At 40.8% G+C, this 23,693-nt stretch overlaps 1 protein-coding gene across 2 annotated transcripts in view; it reads right to left on the bottom strand.

Annotated features, from left to right (window-relative positions):
* The window catches only part of RASA3 (RAS p21 protein activator 3), a 176,886-nt gene that overhangs the window by 85,693 nt on the left and 67,500 nt on the right, over positions 1–23,693 (bottom strand). For both annotated transcript variants that reach the window (XM_031605145.2, XM_031605144.2), the window contains exons 2-3: positions 11,930–12,047; positions 2–105 (exon numbers count right to left, since the gene is read on the bottom strand). In XM_031605145.2, coding sequence (XP_031461005.1) covers positions 2–105; positions 11,930–12,006 — 181 coding nt within the window. In that variant the 5' untranslated portion in view covers positions 12,007–12,047. The remainder of the gene's footprint in view (position 1; positions 106–11,929; positions 12,048–23,693) is intronic.

Here is a 23,693-nt window from a genome sequence, read left to right as displayed (position 1 = left end):
CCTATGATGGAATCCCTTCGAAAAACATCTCTGTCAAAAATATAAAATGACAGATGGCGAAAGGTCCGAGGAATTTCACAGTAAAAGTCTTCTCCATAGAAGGGGCTGGGTAAGGAAAAAAACAACATACAGATACACACACACAAAGAGAAAGAAATTAGTGTTGGTATCCTGGAGGAGCCAGCATCCTTACATTTCACACTTAGAACATCACGCTGGATTGCAATGATCACTCCCACCCATGAAGGTACACCTTGAAGCACCATTCCAATGTTACTCTTCCCACCTACCTTAAATGCCCACAGAACAAGATTTCCTAATGTGAAAAAAGAGCAAGTACTTGTTTCTATTTGGAAAAACAAGAGCCCCTAACGGAAGGAGGGCAGAGACCTTATGATTTGTTTACATATAGTTTGTTGAATATCGAGGTCCCTGCTGTCACACAAGGCTTACAACAGACTACTACAACAGAGATCACAAAAGCACACAGATGAACAGGATAAGCAAAATACAGCATGGATTAAGAAATGCATACATACTTTTTAAAGGGCTTTGTTTACTTAAATGTCTGCAGCCATTGCCTTTTTTTAAAGCCCCCCAAAGTTTCTAATTTAAAGACGAGTTCAGTCAACCGGTGCTAGCTAAGCCTGGCAGCTGACTTGATGCTTGTTACCTGGTAGCCTTGCAGATCTATTATTGCTTGTTAGGTTTTTATAGAATAAGTTCTTTTATAGTAAGACAAGATTTTAAAAACATAGAAATAAAAAGCCCTATCTCAGCATGACAATCTTTCAGAGACTTATGGGCTTTCTTCAGATTGTACCAATTTAAACAGGGAAAAAAAAAAATCTCAGACCCCTAAAAGCAATCTTTTCAGTTCCTGTCTATCCAATTATACGGTTGAGGAATTATTTCTAAGAACTATAAGCATATATCAACATTATTTATTCATTGACAGGTCTACCATTTTACCACAGATTTTTAATTCCAAGTCACTCATGCTTCAGCAGATCTAAATTGGTGAACGCAATTTGAGTCATACAGACAAATACAGCAAGTATGGCAGAGGTAAACTTCAAAATAAATCTCACATCCTAACAAGCTCAAAGCCAGTAGGCTTTTTCTTCCCCTTTTAATACAGACCTTTTTATTGGCTTGGCTAAGCATGAAGATAGGAGATAGAACCATACTGTAGATTTAATCATTACTGAAAGCTTTTTTATGTTACAAAATGTCATAGCATTAACTTTTGATTTTTCAGCCTCCTGTTTGTCAGCAGATGTTATTCCCTCAATGTCTTTCAGGTCACCAAAGCACAGGTATGTTATGTCACTCAAATACTTCTACTTGTATTTCTGCCATTTCTGAAAATATACTACCTCAAAATCCTCTAATCGTCTCACAAGCTAGCTGGCAAATATCATTCAATGCACCGAGCATCGCAACACAAACAAGTTCATCGCTGTGTTTGAGGAGGTAGATGCATGTCATACCATCCAGAGGCACCTCTCAGAACACAGTAAGAACATTTTGGTGGAGTTACTAGTCCATCAGCCACAAGGAAAAACACACTGGATAAACAGCAAAGCCAACGATGCGCTCACAAGACAGAATTTCCCTACTGAAATGGTCTCCCATTCCTCGAAAGAAACGCACCCAGCTGTAAGTCAAGACACTGTGACCCACTTAGTCATCCTTGCTGGGAAGACGGAGGAGAAAAATCTAACGGTTGGAAATGGCAGCTGAATGCTATATCTATCCCATCTACCAACTCCAATTCAGTGCTCAGTTAAGTCATCTTCACTCATTCTGCTCAAAGATTTCATTTGGAAGCAAGAATTCAGCAGCCACTGTTCCATGTACAAAATATCCAGACTCTCTGAAATAAGAGGTTTCTACTAAACTGACAGCTACCCAGCTATCCCAGAAGCCATGCTTCGGGCAGCTCCAAATTCCCATTCTATGCACATGGTGCACGTTTTTATGCACAGGCTTAACCCCCAAAGGGGTGGCAGAAATGCATAAGCATCACCCAGATATTTAGGGCATTGTGTATGCAAAACATTTGCATCGTTCTGAGCTCTAATGCTCTGCTCATCCATAAAATTGCCCTTTCCACTGGAAGAATATGACAGATGAACTTATTCACTAATGATCTTAGCATGAAATGATAGTTAATGAACTGTACATTATATACCCATTTCTCTATCAAGAATATCAGAGAAGCTTCAGTTTATTGGAAATACACACGCGCACACACTATAAAGCTTTAAATTCAGCTCAGCTGATTCTGAGGAGAAAGAGCAGAAAACAGACAACAACTGGGTTCTTTGGCAAGTCCTCTATTAATCATTATCACGAGTGCTGGTCAGAGGCAGAAGATATCTAAGACCACACCGAAGCAAAACACACACAACGTTAAGAAAAGCGGAACGGCCAACAGGAAGTGTCTAGTCCAATACATGGTAACTAAAAAATACTAATTAACTAATGGAAGAAATGCTATGAAGACTGACCTAGCCATGCGCAGATCACATCTTTGTCACTTGGCTTAGCCCCTCCAAGATCCCACAGCCCTTCATAGCCTTCCACCACTCAGGTAACACCCCTGAGTCACACTGCGTTTCTAATAAAACCAAGCAGGTCTACAGCCCAAGTACACTCACTTTTCCTTGGGTAATTACCCAGCAAAGTTTTGACTGCGAGGAAACATTAAGATAAATCTGATCCTCACCCATATCAATTTGTGAAACTCTGTAGAAATAGTATCTTTGTTTTCAGGGAATCTAAAGTAACCACACAAATGCTTTGAGCTTCCAGTTCACTGTGTGCTTATCCTCTGTGCATTCATAACAGTACCATTGCTATCTCCCACCAGACCTGAAGAGTAAGAGGTTGCAACAAGCAAACTCCGTGATTTATTTCCCAAGCCACATTACTGTGAGCATGAGCCCCAGGGCTCCAGAATGGTGTTTGGTTTTTTTTTTTTTCCCCCAAGAGAACAGATAAATGACTCCCTCTGTCCTCCAGCAGCTAGTTAGTCAGATAGCTTCAGTCAGTACTTTTATTTTGACATGGCAATTAATGAAACACAGCGGCATCTGCTTATACAGCCCTCAAGAGTCTGACAAGATCCTCCAAAACAAATACTAGAACTAACCCCGCTGAAAACTCAGGAATCTTGCAGAATCAAATGAGTTCGGATGCAACCTCCAAGTTCTGAGTTCAGATTTCATTAGAGACTAAACGCATGCTCAAAAGAAACATTATTCATTCAAGGAGGAGAAATAACAAGGGTACCCCTCCCTTAACCTCACAGCACGGGGTTGCACATCGACATGGTCACAGCTGAAGGAGAATACTAGCATTGCCATCATTTCAGGATCTTATGGACTTCAAACGAATAGATAAAGGGAGCATGCTAAGGACAGGATTCCACAAGGACTGCAGGGGAGGATGTTCACTGTAAGGGGCTAATCAGTCTCCTTCCATGCTGAACACAGAAGCATTTGCAAAAACAGCTTCTTCGCTCAAGACCACTACATTTAAAAACAAACACAATTTATGGAATCATAGAATCCTTAGAGTTGGAAAGGCCTTTATAAGTCATCTAATCCAACTCCCCTGTCGTGAACAGGGACACCACAGATAGATCAGGTTGCCCAGGGCCTGATGCAGCCTAGCCTTGAATGTTTCCAGGGCAGGAGCACCAAACACCTCCCTGTGCAACTTGTGCCTCAGCACCCTCACGGTGATCCTCCCTATGTCTAAGCTAAATCTACCCTCTTTAAGTTTTAAACTGATACTCATTTATTTTTAGTTCTGTTATCATGGTGATGAAAAGAGTGGCAGTGCAGGTATCAGTTACTATTTACTTAGGAAATGGGCTGTTCCTAAGTCACCAGCTCTTATGTTCCTGATAGGATCTGAGACTACAGAGAAAGATCACCGATGTTTAAAACCAAAAGCTTTCAGGTAGACAAAGGCCTGACTCTGTGGTCATCTACTTTGTTTGTCCTCACTTCTCATCCCTTTTCTTATCTCTTTTCCAGTATACATCCCTCACACCTTGCTATACTCTGAAGGAGGGAAGCAGCACTTTTCTCTAAAAGTGCAGGGCTGTCTTACCATCGTCCAGCTTAGACTTACAGAATCACCAAGGTTGGAAAAGATCTCCAAGATTATCCAGTCCAACTATCCACCACCAATACTTCCCGACTAAACCACATCCCTCAGTACCAAACCTAAATGTTCCTTGAACATCTCCAGGGACGGTGACCCAATCACCTCCCTGGGCAGCTTTTACACAGTGCCTACCACAGACACAGATGCTATATGATCTCTCCTCAGGAGGCTTTCCCTAGGAGCTTCTGCACCTGCTGTGACAGAAGACATGCAAAGCTTTGTTGGGAAAAAGCAGTGAAGTGAAAACATCAAGGCTGGTGCAGTGGAAGGAACAAGAATACCAGGAAATCAAATCCAGAAAGTTCCCTCCATGTGTTGTTTTACTCATCCTGAAGCCCTTCCCATTTAAAGGTATTTATTTCTGAATCTCCTCTAATGCTCTGGTGATGGATTTTCTCAGGAGAAGACAGGGAAGAGGCGAAACATATTACTGTGCAAGTAGAACGAAAGCAAATAAGGAAGAGAATCTTCCTTACAAACATGATGGACAGGGTCTTAAAAAAAAATTCAAGTTTTGTTCACTTTTACATATTTTACTAAACTCCAGAGGCAGACTTGCAACTTTAATTCCATACCCTAGGATATCTACCAAAGTCACCGCAAACGGTATTGACTTGATGAAATCTCTTCTTCTCAGTTAATCTCAGAACAGAAACATTTATTTAGGTTTTAAGCTGTGCTGCAAAACCACCCTGTGCTCATTTCTCAGTATCTTAAGACTCACTAAATCAGTTTTGTTTTTGTTTTGGCACTAGCAGTTCAGTGGATGAAGTGATAGAGTTGCATGATGAATAATAATGAAACCCCTCAAACCAAAATTCTTTGTGTATCGATTTTTTTTTAAAGTGCTTTTTTTGCTTGCAAGTAAAGACTATTAACATGCCACAGACAACTCCACATCCTCTGACTATTTCAAATGGTTTAGAAATACTGGATTCATCCTGCTGCATGAACTGAAGACCAGAGTTCACGTCTCAGTGTGAGCTGGAAGCAAAATCAGTCTGTACAAAGGAGTACCCTTGCTTGTTTCTACTACTAAGCCTCTTCTATTGCCTGGCTAATATGTTTTATGCTATGCTTAGCAGCATATGTAAAGGGATGGGAGTGAGGAGGGGAAGAAGAGAAGAGAAGGTTTATTCAAAGCAGGAACAGCCAGCCAAATAAAACATGAATACACTTCAGTCTCCTACTAGACACAGAGCTACAAGAACACAGGCAAATAAGACAGGATCTTTAGAAGCCAAAGTTGGCAGATGTCATGGTCACTTCCTTACACAGCTTATTAAAAATACCCAGTATTATATTTGAAGCACAGATTTGGCAGAGTACACACAGCAGGAAGTACATGGCACACAAGGCAACATCCAAATCCAAACATACCACCTATGCCCATTGTTAGAGTGCAGACTGCAGTCTTCCAGACATCCGCTAAGCCCAAGCAATTTTTTTCTCACGTCGCTGTGCAGACACCCAAATGGCAGCACTGTGTTAGAGCCACAAGCACCCCTACTACACAGAGAAAAAATAAAGTGGTGTGCATTTTCTCTTCCCTAATATCAGAACACAGAGACAGACACACGAGCTATAGTTACCGTCCTCACTTGACAGTTGCTGGTTTGGCTCAATGAGGCTTACAGGGATTATGATAACTTTAAGTAGCAGCCGTTTGGCCCCTAGTCACCTCCCAAAATATTCTGTAAGACGACACACACAAACAACAGAAGTCACATTACAGCTGCATTGTTGGGTTTTTATTATTATTATTATTTTTTTTTTTTTTTAATGGCTCAAAGCAGCTTACAGCACCAACAATTGTTACTCATATGGGTGGCTTTTCGTGTGAATAAATGCTCTCATTCATAACCCCTGCCTTGGTCTCAAGGCTCATTTCATTCTCCTCCTTCCATTAAGTCCTGCTTCCTTTCCTGGCACCCTTCCCAGCTGTATTACTTCCCTATATGACCATGCAGTCCTTGCCTTCAACAATAACCCTGACCTGGCCAAAGTTGTATCCACAGCCATCTTATCCTTTCCCTTAAAGGCTTGGGATGCTTCAGAATTGAAATCTACCCTTAATAGGAATTAAAGCCATGGTCAGATACAGGAAATGCAGAAGATGGCAGACCCCAGAAACTGACAGCACACTGAGGAGAGAGTTGGGAGCAGGTAAGAAAGAAGCTGTGGAGCACGCAGACAGCAGAAGACACACTGCAGCATCCAGTTCAGCCTCCGTACTCAAGACCTCTGGACTGGGGAAAGCTGCTACTTCAAAGAGGTGAGCTGGCAACCTAAGAACATGGAATAGAAGCAGCTAACAGCTAATTTTGGCAACAGTCCAACTAAGGGAAACAACTATGTGTTTAAAATTTGAGAACTGGCCCGCATCCAAGATGTTATCAGAACACAAGAGAAGTTTAGCTATGCAGCCGTGAACTCCACACAGAGGAAAACACAGTGTCTGAGCAAGCTCAGAATTTAAAAATAAAAAACCAAAAAAAACCAACACAAAACATAAAATACAATACCAGAATTATTTAGAGAAAGTTCTGCGAGCTATCAATTGAATTTGTTACCAGACCTGATACTAAAACAAACGTAACTACCTCCTGTGGAAGGGAACGCAGCCATAACTGAACTTACAGCACATTTCACTACACACTCACAAGCACAATGTTTCTTTCACTGGAAACTACGAGGGGAACGAAAAAAAAAAAGGATTGTGGGTGGAGAAAGTGCTTCTGGCTTCATTTTCTTTTTCATTCAGGCTTTGATCACTATGTTTAGCACGTGAAAAATTCCTCAGTGAAATAGTGGAGAACTAAATAATGACAGACTCAAGATGCTTGGCTCATCTCTCTAAAGCACACAGCGTCAGCCATTTGATTCTTAATGTGTGACAGTTTTTGCTTTTATTCATATCCTTGAAACAAATTTAGAGATGTCACATTCCTTCCATTCTTCACCTATGATTTGAGAAGCTGCCTTGATTTCCTGTTGCAGCTGACACTGCCCTTTAAGTGAATGGAAACATTTGATGGAAACAGCCAAGGCAAAGTCAGTCTTAATGCCAACAAGCCAAGAAAGTTTATCCTTCAGGAAGATCCGCTGCTAGAACAAGTCCCTGACAGTGGTGCCTGAAGTCTGGAGCTGCTCACAGGGGAAGGCAAGAGTTGGTTCAGCACAAGAGATTTACAAGCAAAACTACTGTCAGGTTGCTTATTTGTAGCTCAGACCTAAAAAAAAATGTTGTAAATCTATGCACTGAAAAAATAACAAACACAACAACCTCACACATTTCTTCAGACACAAAATACATAGGGGGCTTCACATCCATCTCTGCTAGGTTTCATGAGTAGATCCAATTATATTCAGGGCCATTCTCTGTGATAGTAATATAAATACTGAAAAACAAACTCTTAAACAGAAAAGTTTATTAGATCCCCACTCTGCCTTCTCCCTCATATCTTTTGACTAGCATGTGACTCACTCAGAATTTACTAAAAGCTCGTGCCAAGGAGTTTATGAAAAAAGCACTGTTTTGAGAGTTCAAGATTCTCTTCCATCTACTCACATAGTTCAAGCTTCTCTTCCTGGGAACCTGGAAAGCTTCCTCTGATCAACTTGCACACTAATCCTGCTTGTCCACAGATCCCCAGAGAACTTAAATGACTCTGAGCCACCCCACATAAACAGGACTTTCACATCTTCCTGCAACTTCATAGAAGGATCAGCCCATGTCACAGAATCACAGAATGGCCAGGGTTGGAAGGGACCTCAAGGATCATGAAACTCCAACCCCCTGCCACATGCAGGGCCACGAACCTCCACATTTAATGCTAGACCAGGCTGCCCAGGGCCCCATCCAATCTGGCCTTGAACCCTCCAGGGATGGGGCATCCACAACCTCTCTGGGCAGCCTGTTCCAGCACCTCACCACTCCCTCTGTAAAGAACTTAATATATTTGGTCAGATACTACCAATACTGCTATCCATACTACCAATACTAATATCCATAGCAGCCCTCTCAAGGCACCAGTGCCATCATCCAGCTTAGCTAGAGCCAAGAGAAACAAGATGGTAGGAATAACTTAAATTCCTGCTTGTAATTTATGAGTCCCACCTGACTGCTGAACAAGGGTGTTAAGGTTCACCATCCTGGCTGCTCTCAGTTTTTATGATGCAAACTTAGATAAAGGGCACCATGCTCACGGAAAGTCTCTCAAGAGCAGTGGTAAGAGCACTGGAATGGGCAACAGGATGAGTTGGTTCAGTTCTTAACACTCTGAATGATTTATTTTCTGTTGATTTAAGAGGTTACTGAGCTCAGCTGTCTTCCTATGCCTCTGCCACAGCCTGATAAAATACAAATCTGTTGCAGAAGATTAGAGCAGAGCTCAGGGAGATAACTTCTTAGAGTCTCAATGCAGAACACAGGAGATCATGAGTCAGAGTGTGAAGGCACTGCCCCAGACACCCAGAGCAAGCCAGAACTGGTCACTCACACAAGTTCTTCTGGGAAAGAGAAGGAACAGCATCCTTCCTCTCCATTCACTGGTCCTACTTGAATTTTACATCAGAAGGCCTGCCTGGAGAAATACACGTTGTTTTGGTGTTTGTTTTAAACTGCTTAACAGAAAATTGATGAAGTTAAAAAACAACACAAAAAAAAAAAAAAAAAAAAAAACAGAAAAACCACTATCATGCACTCATTGAATTCCCAAGTACACAAGGCAGTGTTTCAATGCAACTTGTAATTACAACTCTTTTCATGCAGATTAAAAAAACTCATTCTATGCAGACATGCTGGAAAAGATAGGATTCTCCAGGACACACAATTTTGTATGAGAAGACACCGTTTCAAAATTGATAGAGCTGCATATGGAACACACCTCAATTCAGAGATTCACGCAGATCTATTCATAAACTACACGAAAAACTATTACATAAACTACGAAAAAAAAGTAAATAAAAGATAGAGGAATAACCAGTAGAAGTAAAAATGCAGACAGTTCTTATTACGTTTTTGCTAGCTGTGACCACAGTAACCCAACCTCATGTCATCAGTGAAGTGGCAGGGAACAGAAAATGGGCATGAACAGCACAGCCTTCTATGCCAGCCACATGGACGGTCAGGCAGGACTCTGCTATTTTAGGCATGCTTTGGTCCAGCTGCATGTCCCTGCTTCCACCTAACGTCATGGATTACAGCAGTGATACCTCAGAAAAAGGCACCCAGCACATGCTTCCCTACTACGTCGACTATGTGCCTGGCAAATACTACATATGAAAGCAAGGATTTCTCTGCTGCGTACAAATTACAGGGGCCTTAGGGGACAGAAATTTTGCCTGCTCAATAATTTACGGTTAGTCAATGAGTTGAATCAATTTGCAAACAAGTATTAAAGAATGTAACAACATTACTGGCTTCTCAGTTATGTGCTCATCTGAGTGTTAGAAAAAACAATAGGCTAGCACTGCATTGTCTGATTTCAAAAACGTCCTCCTCTAGAAGTCTATGCACTTGTTTAAATATATTTAAACATAATCATATAAAAGATTATACAGCTGTTTGAGTGTACCTCACTAAATAAGAGCAATCACGATCAACAGATTGGGAGTACATCCCAATTTCATCACTGATGTATTTGGAATTTTTGTCTGCACTTTTGTTTGCTGTTTGTTTTCATGGAATAAAAACAAGGCCAGAGAAACATCTATCTGGATAAAGGCAAAATCCAAGTGTTAATAGTTTGTTTAAGTGGATTTTCAGGGATGAAGAAGCAAGTTTTTAAAAAACAGTGCTTGCAAATAGAAGCCTACAGACAGAAAGACAGTCAAGACAACCATGGAAGAGGTAAATTCACTGGGAGAATGAACATAAAGATCACCTTTAATCAATCCTTACGGCAGGGAAAATAGGACTGCAAAGGATTTTGAGAGGTCATCTGGTCTACCACTGTCCCAAAGTAGCAAGTTCCCAATATTTTGGTCAGGACCAGTTATATATAATCTATCAGTACTAGAAATGGGAATCTACTCCACTGCTTCAGAATCTTTAAGAACAGGAAGATTTCCTTCATAACAAACTTAATAAATTTCCTTCCCCGTTGCAATTTAAATCTATTACTTGCAGTATCCATACTAGACATACAGAACAATTCCCTCTCACACTGTTTTTTAAAAATATGTTTACAGATTTGTGTATAGTCAGTCCTCTTCTCTAAACAATACTAAACAATGCATATCTTTTAACCTTTCATCACCCAGTTATGTTTTCCTGGTCTCTGACCATTGTGTTTCTCTGCTCTGAATTTACCTCAGAAGATAAAAAGAACTCAGCTCTACAGGAAACGAGAAACCTTCCAGTTTCTGCACAGTCTCAGCACACCTCTTTAGTTTTATAATGACACCTAAAGACAGATGGAATTTTCCCCACTAAAAGAGCAACGCTTGTTGCTCATGCCTTCTACTTATTTTCTCAAAAGAAAAAATAATTGGATTAGTTCAAGGAAATGACATCAACTATTATCATACACCCCCTGTTCCCCCACTTCATCCTCCCTGTGAAGGACTTTAATGATCATCTAGCAAAAACACCAACTGTGCACTGTCTGGTTGTGAGCAATAGGGCTGCAGCTGGTTGACGCAAGACTGCATTTAAATGAATGACAAAAGTCTCTTCTGGAGAAAGAACTGGTCCAGGGACATTGCTCATCAGTTATTGTAAAAAAGCATACTGATTAAGTTAAGTTAGATACTCTACAAACACTGTCATAGAAAAACACTTCCTCTCATCGTGTTTAGCCAATCTAAATGCCTCAAAAATCAATAGTCTTTATTATGGACCACAGTGCATCCCATCGGAAGATAAGTTGAGGAACAAAGACTTAATTACAAGAGAACAATTAAAGCAACTTAAGGGACTAAATCCCACTTCAAGCTACTCAAACTCTCCCTCTTATTGAGTGCATGGTACTTGAGGGTGAGGAGGTGAATTAGAGCTATTTCTTAGAGCAAGTTATTTGCAACAAGGCAAACAGCAGATTCCGAACTATATTACTCTCTTTTCCCACTTTATATCTTAAGATAAAAGTTTTATGTTTGACTTTCCTTCACTGACAATACATAAGAAAATATAAAAAAAGACATCACTTGCCAGAGTATACATCTGTGCCCAGCCTTCTTTCAATTGCTGATATTTGGGGATTTCCAGGAGAAAGCGTTCTAACTTTTGTTACAAGCTTTTTGTTCTGTTTCCTTCCACATTTGGCTACTATAACCTCACAGGAAGCATACAAGATAAAGGAGAGGTCTGACCATCAGACGCCTGTCTCAATTAGTTGCAGCTCCATGATAAAAAAAATATATATATGAATCCTGAATTCCAGATATTAGCGTAGCAATGCAAAACTCCTCATAGATAGCTGCAAAATGGAGTTCAGAGCTAAAAAGTTTAGGGAAGCTCCAAATAATACTGCAAAAAGAAAGGAGCATTGGCTGTGCATTCTTTGAAGAACAGCTGATGTGGCTTGCCATGGTGGAGATGCCTTCTCATATATACAGATAAGAATCACAGGACTAATGCTTTTATCAATAGTGTTCTTAAAACTAGAAAGAGAATATGCACACCCTTTACCCCCCCAAAAAAAGTGTCTATGGAACATTACACAAACACGATAAGCAGAAAAGTAGTTCAGAGTATTGAGAAGAGTTAAGAGAACACACGTATATGTGTATTTATTACCATAACGACTTTTCCACGATTTTGGTCCTGAAAACCTCCTCCTGGTCCAGGTTTACAGTACAGTAGCAATCCCTCATCTTGTTTGGCCCCGGATACGTAGGAAGATTTTTGGCTTCACCTACAGACAAGAAAGGAAAAAAAAAAAGACAGGAGAATTACATATTAAGAAGTTACCCACATATTAGTCAGCTATCAACTAATGCAGCATCAGGAAAAAGGCTGAAGTGAAATGCTTCCTAAGTGATAAATCTCTATTAAGTTAAGCAGCAGCGTTCTGTTTCCAAGACAGCAGCTCCTGACAGCCCCCAGTTCAGAGTTCAGCAGCAACTAGGATCAGCAACAATTCAATTTATTGCCTCTGATCTGTCGGCATGTATTTGGGAGCATATTGCTTCCTTCCAAATTTTTGTTTTCATCAGGAATACAAAACAACATGGTAAAAAAGCTTCAGCCTACAGCCTGCTGATTTGATCTTGACGACATTATTAGAACCTGGCAAATGAGGACTGACCCTCAGCTCTACTGCTTGCCCAGATGCTGAGATGGAAACAAGCCACTTCAGTCAGTGCCTTATGCCACACACTGGGCTTTCAAGCCCTTGGATGAAGTAACCAGCACTAAGCTGCCTAATATCCTCACACAAAGGTACTATGCAAGTCACTAATACTCTTCATGTTGAATGTTTGTTTCAAAACTGCAACAAGAAACATGTGCATCCTACAGAACAACAAACAAAAACAAAAAGAGGAGAAGCAAGAGACTACAGAACATATGAGCAAAAATCAAGAATAAAACAAGTTTGTCCCCTAGGTATCCATTAAAAACAAAGCTGGGTGTTAAATCTTGACAGACCGATGAGGTCAAAACTCTCAGCCAGGAAAGTGGGCATTGCTCCCCAGGGCTTTGCTAAAGCACCTTAGCACTACCTGGATGAGTGTTTTAAACTCAAAGGACAAAACCTAGAGATAAGTCCACAGTGCATGTGGTAACTAGATTGCTTTTTCCTGGGAAAAATACGAGGGATAAAGCACAGAAGCACAGTCCAAGGGAACAAAAGTTAGTTTGCTAGTAGGAAAAGGAACTCTAAATGACAGTAACTACTATAACTTCACCTTCAGCTGGTGCAGGAAAAGCATGAGTTAACACATATTTCATGTATCAACTCCTCACTTCAGTGTTACTCTGCATAAGTTCACTCCCTACTCAGCTGACACAACTTGCTAGCTTTCTTCCAACCTCCTTTTGAGATGTGAGATGTGATATTAAAAAAGCTGGCTGCACGGTAATTCGCAGGTGTGACTACAACATCTGTCAGTGCACCCAGTGTGGCTCTGAATTAAGCCATAGTGTTAGCAAGGGTTTAATTGCAGCAGCTCTGGCCAAGAATATATTGAGGATTACTGAGGACTGGTACAACCTGCACTGAATTCTGTTCTGCTGTGATAAAACACCAACTGTTATCCATCTGAGGTCAAGCATCAAATGCACTAAGCTCATAGATGCCAAGCTCTGTGCTCTCACACTAAAACCACGTGAAACCAGCCGCTTCTCTGGATGATTGAGTGAAGATCCCCAGGGAGAGCACGTGGTGACAAGATGAGTTTCAATAGATGCACAATCAGGAGGTCTTCCCCTGGGGCTGCCATGCTATTCCCACAGCTCTTCCAAGAGAACAAGACAAAACTTGTCATGCTCAAAATTGAAGAGGGAAAATAAAAGTAATTCCTCTTTTTCTGCACTTTTCCCACTTCCCACTCCAACACAAACGTACACAGAAAACTTCTTTTGGACTCTATGTGCTTGATTCCTAGGCAGCTTTCTGATGCACTCAACAGTCATTTAAGGGCTTTAGGCTAAGACTTCATCGTATCAGAGCACTCTGTAGGAATCGTATTTTAAAACTCAATTCTCTTTTTTAGTAGACTTAGAAAAGAAAACCCACCAATATTAAAACCTAATGCAATGCAAATGAGAACAACCAGTGGCATCAGCCAAGGCCTGCAGTCTGCAAAGGAAAGATCACCATCACAACATTAGAAAACGAGACACAAAGGAAAGAAAGTATTTTTCCCATTTCATAGAATCATAGAATGGCCTGGGTTGAAAAGGACCACAGTGATCACCTAGTTTCAACCCCCTGCTATGTGCAGGGTCGCCAACCACCAGACCAGGCTGCCCAGAGCCACATCCAGCCTGGCCTTGAATGCCTCCAGGGATGGGGCATCCACAACCTCCTTGGGCAACCTGTTCCAGTGTGTCACCACCCTCTGTGTGAAAAAACTTCCTCCTAACATCTAACCTAAACCTCCCCTGTCTCAGTTTAAAACCATTCCCCCTTGTCCTATCACTGTCCACCCTCATAAACAATCGTTTTCCCTCCTGTTTATACGCTCCCTTCAAATACTGGAAGAAAGAAATTACTTTAAAAGGCTCCATAAAGCCACTGAGGCCAGAACAAGGGATTAATTGACCAACCCCATGTATTAATCATGTTACTGACTTGAGAAGGAGCTTGCAAAAAAAGAAACGCAGTTTATTCCCAACACTGCCAGCAACCAAGGGCTGTTTAGATTCCTCTAGCACTGACTAGCTGAGAAAGAAAAATCTGTCAAGCTTTCAAGCACAGCTAAAAATTCAACTCTCCAGCCAGACATTTTATGTCAACAAATGCGCTCTGTTAGAGCCTCAGTTGCTCCTCAGATTCCTCCAAGAAAAAAAACATTCCTCTACAGTACTGCTTTGCTATCCACAGTGAAGCTGAACAGTTTGGACAGTATTTCTTCAGAAAAAAAAGAAAGAAAGCACAAATCACTAGGTACAGTCATACAGTCACACAACATTTCTATATTCCAGATCTAATGAGATCAAGTGATTCGGGCAAGAATTTCATAGTTCAACCTATCTGTATAGGGTAGGCACTTTTCATTAGTAATATTTTCAAGACACAACTCTACTCTTTTTTCCTCTCCATATTTGTGAGGCAGCAGCATGCTAGAGACTTTAGAGAGAGTTTGCAGACAAAAGGTCCAAACACTCACTTTTAAGACCTTCTGAATAAGAAACAGGAGTGTTTCTTAAGATGTCTAAGACTCTGACAGTTTAACACGGATGCAGTTTGTTTTGGAGTGTAAGGCTTCCATTTGGAAGCCCTGCAAGTAGAATAATCAATGTAAGTTTGCAATGGTTTTTCCCTCTATCCCTGCTATTGCACACTTTTAATACAGATGATCCTAACTGATCTGTGTAATGCACTCAGCTTAGCACCGAGTAGCTAAACTTAGCAAAACTAAGTTCAGCTATGCAAATAGTTCTCATTAGGTATTTTGGATAAGTTTCTAAAAAAATAGACTATCCAATTCTGAATACCTCACTGACCTGCTATTTTCTCCTCATGAATGGGTTACTACAGCCTAAAAATGGACTGCTGTGGCAGCACAGACAGCTTACACTGAGCTAGGCACAGGGTATGCAACAGGCTGTAACAAGAGGAAGATAAAACCTCAGAACTTCCTTGTTCTTTCCAATGTCACACGTTCCTGTTCTAGTAAGACACTGGCAATAAAAAGAAGAAGAAAAAAAAAAGGCTCTCCTGCACATACAGTAGAAAAGAGCATTGCTTGGATGCTTGTGAGCATAACTGATGAAAGCAAAAAAGCTCTGAAGATACTCATGCAAAGAAACATATATATATATACATATATACACATATATGCATGCATTTCCTTATGGTTTTGCAACCTTAAACTGGAAGCGCCAGGTATTTTTCACTGAATGCAGATACCTGGCATTGTGTCATCTTTGATTTTAAATATCTCCCCAGGTGCAGTTTTCTGGAGAGCACAGAATGCCCAACTGCCAGACAACATTCCTACCCTTCTGGAATGAAATTTGCTGCTCCCACGCTTCTAAGCATTAGGTCACCTCCACGTACCTGCCAATCTAAGCACATTCACAAAAAGTTTGTGTCAACAAATTTACCTTGCTGTCTGTAACAGCAATATACTTGATTTTATCAGAAGAGCATCCAAAACTATTTTAAATAAACAGCAATCAAACAAACAAACAAAAAACCCACATCCAACAAATAAATTCTATAAAAGCAGCTGAGCTTCCCTTAGTGCAGCATTTGACTTCAGGGAATACGCAGAAAGACTTGGAATCTGAAAAGGGCAAGATATCCAAACCAGCAGCAATTCATTCTGCTGCTGCTGTGTTCAGGAAGCTCTCTCCAAACAAGCTCTTGGGTAAGCATGTCAAGAACAAAAACAGAGCAACGATTTACACCTAGAATGAAATGCTGCTCCTATCTTTTGCCAGGCTCTCTGTACTGATACAGATGCTGGTATCTGAAAAACAGAACAACAACAACAAGAACCCATAGCAGCATCTCACACTTCTTTAATGTTTTCTCTCTTCTGGAAAAGCCTTATTCCTTCAACAGCCAGAAATCAAGCAAAAACAAAAAAAGGAAAATACATGTACATACCAAGAGATCTGATTCTCTACCAGAGCTTATGCCTAAAAAATTTCTCATGCACAAAACCCAGCATACGCATAAAAATTAGGATGCTAGAAAAATCATAATTAATGCTTACCTTAAGTCTCATTAAAACAGAAAATACAGTACCACTCAACAGCAATTAAAACATGCAGAAACACCTGGATGCGTTTCAATTTTGGGGACTGTGTATGGATTCCAAATGATCAGAAGCTGTTGCTTTCATTTTGAACACTGAGAAAGCAGTTAAACATTTAATTACAAAATGTGCTTTTTTGGTGCAAGGTGGGTGGTAAGATGCATTTGTAACTGCAAGGGCACAATAAGAATACAGTGAAAAATAATTCATTTTCATATCATAGAATCATAGAATCGCAAGGTTGGAAAGGACAAGATCATCTAGTCCAACTATTAGCATTACCATTGCTACCACAAGCCACTAAACCATATCTTGTAGCTCCTCATCCAGATGCCTCTTGAACGCTGCCAGGGACGGTGACTCCACCACCTCCCTGGGCAGCCATTCCAGTGCCTGACCACTCTCTGAGAGAGAAAGTTCTTCCTTATGTCTAATCTAAACCTCCTTTGGTACAACTTTGGCCATTTCCTCGGGTCCTGTTTGTCACCTGGCAAATCAAAAATGGCCATAGTTGGAAAACTTCTATTTGCATGGGGAAACCACTTTTGCTAGCAAATAGTCAACATGGTTATTACCTGAAATTAACATAATGTTTGAAAGCAGAGTATGCAATTATACTTGCACGTAATTCCAATACGTAGGTAAAGTATGTATAACTCAAAGGGGAAATGTTCAATTTATTTCTGCCTTTCCAAAGAGGAAAAAGCAATGAATAAAAAATATAATTTGAAGCCTCAAAGACTACAGTGTTACCATAGAGTTATGTAAGTGCTCTCTAGTGTACTTCTGTAATAAGTTAAAAATCACTATATGTTTTTTAGGCAATATATGCTAGGTGTCAAAAAATGTTCTCTCCACTTAACTATATGGGTCACTCAGCCTGCAAATACAATAAACCCAGAGAGTTCATCACTTTGCTTCATCTGATATTTGCATTAAAAAAAAAAAAAGAAGAGATTTGCTTTAGAACAGATGCGATTAGAAACACTCTATCTGCACAACAATCCCTCTTTGCTCCAACTGTGGACATTTACGCAGGCGTACACTTTGCTCTCACGAAGAGACAGATTGCATTAGATTTCTAAACCAGGTCAAAAATAGCCATCTGTGAACAGATTCTGATGATCTGGAAAATGAGATTTTTAGATGACCTGTTCTTAATGTAAGCCCTTGCCTGCCAGCCTCTTTCCATGTGAAATGATTATTATGTACAATTCTCAGGAAAAGCACTTCCTCAACAAAACACTATTGATGAGCTGGGCCCTTTACAGCTACCCCACAACAACCCGATAGCACAGCACTGCTTCAACAAGTAACCAGCAAGGAGACAAACCATGACATATTAATTACTAGCTTTTAGATAAGAGCATCATGTGAAAACCCTCTGGGCTTGGCAGAAATAAGCAGCATCAACCCCAAACTCTTTGGCACTAAACTAAAGACCACTATAATACTGATGCCAGATGATACCTCAACACCAGAAGCTTCTTATACCCACTTAGATGTAGTGCTTACATAGGGGGAGTTTTAGCTCCTTCACAGATCAGAGACACAAACATTTGGCATCCACTAAGATCCCTTTTGCACAATGCACTTCAGCATTACAATGAAGTTGTTGTACTGTTGTACTCATGTGAGTAAATCATGGAATAATTCAGGTTAGAAAACACTCACAAGATCACCAAGTCCAACAGTCACCGTGACCGAACAAACCCCACCGCTAAGCCATGTCCCTGAGCACCACAGCCACAAGCCTCTTAAATAGCTCTGGGGGTGGTGAGCCCACCGCCTCCCTGGGCAGCCCACTCCATGACCTCAGCACTCTCCCCGTGAAGAAATTCTTCCTTGTATTCAATCTGGATTTTCCCCGGCACAACGTGAGGCCAATTCCTCCTGTGCTGTCACTTGTCTTGTAAAAGACTCTCTTCAGGCAGATGTAGAGAGTGACAAGGTCTCCCCTGAGCCTCCTCTCCTCCAGGCTAAACAGTCCCAGTTCCTGCAGCTGCTCCCCATAACTCTTGTTTCCTAGTCCTTTCAACAGTTTCGTTGCTGCACACACGCAATCAGCTCAATGCCCTTGTAGTGACGGGCCCCAAACCAAACACAATATTTGATATGTTGTTTTACCAGTACTGCATACGAGGGGACAATTACTTTCCTGAACTTACTCTATAGCAGTTACGAATCTTCATCTCAGTCTTCCTCTGATCCAAAACATGTACTGAGACAGAAGATTCTGTAACAAAAGCTAAACCTCATCAACTACAGCCCACAAGGTGGATAGACTTGGACCTATGACTCTGAATGGCTGGTAGCTGTATTCCCTTTTTCCTGCATGCGTGTGAATATTCCAGTTATCCTGCATCACTGATTTCCAGGCCTTCTACATTCCTGAAAATCCATCACACGCCATCCAAACAGCTTTCCTTTACTGTTCTCTACTGTAATAGAGGCAGCTGAGGATCTTATCACTGGAGAGCAATGAGAAGCTCCAAACTGGCATTCTTACTTTTCCTGTATGAGGCAGCAAATACAGAAGAGGCTCAAAAGTTCCTGTAATGATATGTAATGATAAGTGCTCACAGCACAAGGGCTGTTAATCAAATCCCAGAGCTTGCTAGGAAAGATCCATACAGCAAGCTCCATGAGAGCTGCTCTCAAAATGAAGAGCTGCAAGATAATTTGATTTTGTATGAGAGGAGAAGAACAACTCTCCTCAAGTGATTAATGTAACTGGTTGCAAGCTACTCGCCAATATATGTTTAGCACAGGGAATCAAGTTTCTCTAAAGATTCCCTTAGGATAGTAACTTAACTCCACAAAACAGAAATTGTTCAAGTCCAGCTGCGTTCTTTAGAAAATAGAAGCTATTCTGTGTAAAAGAACACTTGAAGACATCACTTTAAATGAGGATATTGCCAGGAAAGAGGTGGTCTCAAGGAGTTTTGATCTGAATTCACAGCTTTCCTGCTGCATGCTGAGGTAAGCATTCCAAGTTTCTTTGATGTGACTTTCTCGTATTCCTGCAGAAGATCTGATGAATTAACCAAATTGCCTCTTTATCAGTGTTGATACAATATTAGAGACAGTTTACATGTACTACTTTTCAACCCAGCTTGTATTCTGAAGATGATACTTTGGATCAGAATGCATCTCATGTGACTTCCCAGCTGCATTCAACAGAGGCTCTTGAAGTTTCTCCTACTGACTGCAGTAATGTACGGGTTGGATACAGGTTGTTTTGTGCCTCTGCATCATGACCTTCATGTCGGGTTGTTTTTTTGTTTTTTGGTTTTTTTTTAATTATTTATATTTTTTAAATTAAAAAAGAAAAATCGGTTTCCTAGCGTTTCTAAAGATCATCTCTCAGCAAAGCTGAAGTCACTGAACATCTGCTGTGGGAGGCCATGAGGGAGAGAGCGAGGGGCAGAGGAAGTAACTTTAAACAGGCCACTCCATCACAGGCAAACAGCTAGCAGTTTCAGCTATTTTTGGAAGAACAGTATGAGGCAGGAAACGCAAGCGAATGATTTACAACATCAAACAAAACGTGACCAAAATCCAACATCAGTTCAACTGCTCCCTTCTGAGAGTTTCTGTGCTCTGCTTATAACTACCTTCAGGTGCCTCGTCATCACTGGAAACCAAAAGCAACCTTCTCAAGCACATCGGTGTAAGTGAAAGTTTATGTGAAAGTAAGTATCTGTTTTCACCTATCACACATAAAACCAGAATCCAGATGACCAAAAACCAGGTAATTTTATACATCTGTGTATATTTCCCCACCCTTCTCCCCCCCCCTCCCCCCCCCCCTTTTTTTTTTTTAATGTAGATCAAAAAGCCACAGCTGTGTGGGAATAAAAGCAAGCAGTGAAAAAGGAATAATGCCCCCTCTCTTCCAGGACATTAATCACTTCCATCACCAACAGCAAGCTTTTACAGTAACATGAAAAATACGAATCTGTCAATGGCTGTCTTTTGCTTACATAAAAAGCTAATAACAAAAGAAGTAATTGCTGGAAAGTTGAAGCTTTACCAGCAATGTTAAGAAACTGTAACTTTCATCCAATGAATGACTCCGTTGTCCATAATTGCTCATGCTTTAGAGCTGCTCTTTTAGAACTGCCTTCTCTAACCAAAGTTTCACAGCATCAAGTTTAGGTCAAGTTCATTTTGGTCATCTGACCCCACAGCACTCAAAACAAAACCTTGCTACTGAGAAACAGGGTGACTCAGAGCACAGCAGCTCGAAGCAGTATTAAAAAGTCCCCAAAAGTTAGGGATGAACTGCACAAAGAGCATCTTCCTTCGGACTCAGAATACTTCCTAGTGCAATATTTATCACCATGAAGGAGAAAGGTTTTGAAACCTCCCCAGCTTTCTTTGATCTAGCCTTTCTTCAGAGTGAAAACTTGCTCTCCTGCAAGAAGGTCAAATTCATTTCTCCACATAAAGATCCAAACCCAGAAATCTCCTCCAAACCTGCAGTAATTAGCAATTTCCTGTAAAGCCAAGAACAGGCAAGTCTACAACTCATTAAAGCTTTACATGGTTTCAGTACTGTGCTAGTCCACCTACACATCATGCACTCCCTTGTACACAATGAGCATTTTATGTACTAAGGAAAAAATTAACAACAAATCCTTCATTATAGGAAAAAAAAGTGAGGTCATCAACAGTTCTCAGATCATACGCTTATTGAGGGGAGCTGAATGAAAAAAAATAGTAATTCAAGAACACTCTAGAATTTCTAGTTGTCATTTTGAAAGGGTTGATAACAGCAGGACGAGGGGAAATGGTTTTAAGTTGAGGGAGGGAAGATTTAGGTTGGACGTCAGGGGGAAATTCTTTACAGAGGGAGTGGTGAGGTGCTGGAACAGGCTGCCCAGAGAGGTTGTGGATGCCCCATCCCTAGAAGTGTTCAAGGCCAGGTTGGATGGGACCCTGGGCTGCCTGGTCTAGCATTAAATGGGGAGGTTGGTGGCCCTGCCTGTAGCAGTGGGGTTGGAGTTTCATGATCCTTGAAGTCCCTTCCAACTCTGGCCATTCTGTGATTCTGTGATTTTGGCTAACACTATACTGCAAAGATGCCCAGGTACTGAACACAATGCTCAGGTGAAGGTATTACATAAATCACTCACAATTTTCATTTTGCTGGATCCTCATTTACAAGCACTTTTTCCAATGAAGCAAAGATTTATTTCACTGTTGAGCAGCCTGTATTGCACAGATGCATGCTGACAACGCACAAGATTTTATGTAGACGCTGCTAATTTCTTCCTGCTAGTTTGCAGCCCCAACTCTCCTCACTACATTTTAAGTTGCATACAAGCAGTTGAGCTTGACGAACAAATTGATCACTTGCCGGTTTGAAATGCTGTACAATTACACTTCAAGACTGCAAATTAGCAAGGAATCATTGTGACTGGTTTGCAGACCTACTGATCTAATTGTGGAGAGAAAAACGGACGACGTGGCTCCACTCAAAAGCCCAGGCTGCCTTAGCTACTGCCACCACGCATTTGCCACATGTTTCTAAAAACAGCTAGATACAGAACAGCCACACACTGACAGAACTGGGCTGTGGCCATCCAAGATCCCAAACGTTCAATTTGGCATGTCAACAGACTCAGTAGATTTATTTTTAAACAGTAAGATTCCTAACTTGTTGCTGAAACATAATTTTCAATAAGAAAATACAGTTGAAGAGAAACAAAGTGACCTACACATAAGGAAGCAAATGACAGTGCCAGCTACTTGTCTTCTGTGTTTGTCCTCTGCAGGCATCTTCCAAAAGTTGTGCCAGGCTGAGCTGTCACCTGCCTTCTGTCACCTCACAAGCCCACCAGCACCTTCCATCAGGTCTAATGGGGCTCAGGGACATGCTGGGAGTTCTTTTGCATGAAGTACTCTGACAGAACTTCATGCAGTAACTCATCTCCAAAGGGCAAACATTTCTGTGTAGTTCTATCTCGTCATTTCCTAACTGTTTCTTGTTTTCAGAGGACAGAAGTGCTCTGCCAGCTTAAGTATACTTGAAAAAAAATTGGTATGTTTTGGCAAGACCTCAATAAAGTATGTTTTCTTTCATAGAGCATAGAGCATAGGAGCAATTTGTTTCCCTTTTCCCAGCATCACCCATTGTTCACAACCCTGAAGTCCATACAAGTCTAAAATACATATGTATGAATCAACCTGAGTTGAAGCCTTTGAAAATGTCAGACTTGCAAGCTCATAGTGTACCTGCTTCCTTTTCAGTATGAGCTGTACAGTTCCACCCACAAGTCTCATGCAGTGTGTGGGACTGGCTGATTGGTGTCAAGCAAAACTGTGAAAAAAAAAAACTAAAAAGCCTACTCTAAAGTCCCAGTTTCCTGGGTGGTAGTGCCTTGGAGGAGAACATTTCAGGTAAATTATGTGAACATGCAAAAGAATATCACCTAAGTAGTCAGTTGTTCTTGCTTGACCTGAAGTCACGGGATCAGAGCTCCATCTCAAAACATACAAAGCAAGCTTTATCTCAACATACTCACTCTGCACCACAAAATAACTGCCAAAATACAGGATCGGATTCTCCTCCAGAATAAGCAAATGTAACAGAGGCAAATGAATTTCAAAGAAATACAGGTTCATTTCATTTCAGCAGTTATACAGAAAAAGGAGCAAGAGTCAAAGAGAGCCCCTGAAGAAGCAGAGCTCGTTGGACTCATCCGGAGGGTGAGCATTCTTCAAAACTGCCAATGATTTTTGGAAGCTGGGCATTCCCTATGAGCTGCTCATGCACACCCACAAAGTTCATCCAAAGTTGAATTTTTTAATGTCTGTTTAGCCACTACATTCTCTGTGAAGCAGATGCATGACAGAAAAACTAGCAACGTGAATGAATGCTTCCAACAGTTCTGAGTGTCCAATAGCTGCAAAAATCAACTGAAAACTGAGGGCAGAAGCAGAACTCTACAAAAAGCTACGTACACAAAAGAATCCCTGTTTGAACTTCCTGTACATAATCTCATTTTCTACCTCATCAGTCTGCACCTCTGCCTGATTTATGAGCATTTTCTTATCAAAACACTGTTAACAACTTAAAAGATGGAAAATATTGCTGTTCAAAAGAGCCATAATCAAAG

This window comes from Phasianus colchicus, chromosome 1 (genome assembly GCF_987193195.1).
Source record: "Phasianus colchicus chromosome 1, bPhaCol1.hap1.1, whole genome shotgun sequence".
In the NCBI taxonomy this organism is placed as follows: Eukaryota; Metazoa; Chordata; class Aves; order Galliformes; family Phasianidae; genus Phasianus; species Phasianus colchicus.
This window is presented reverse-complemented; position numbering and strand designations above follow the sequence as displayed.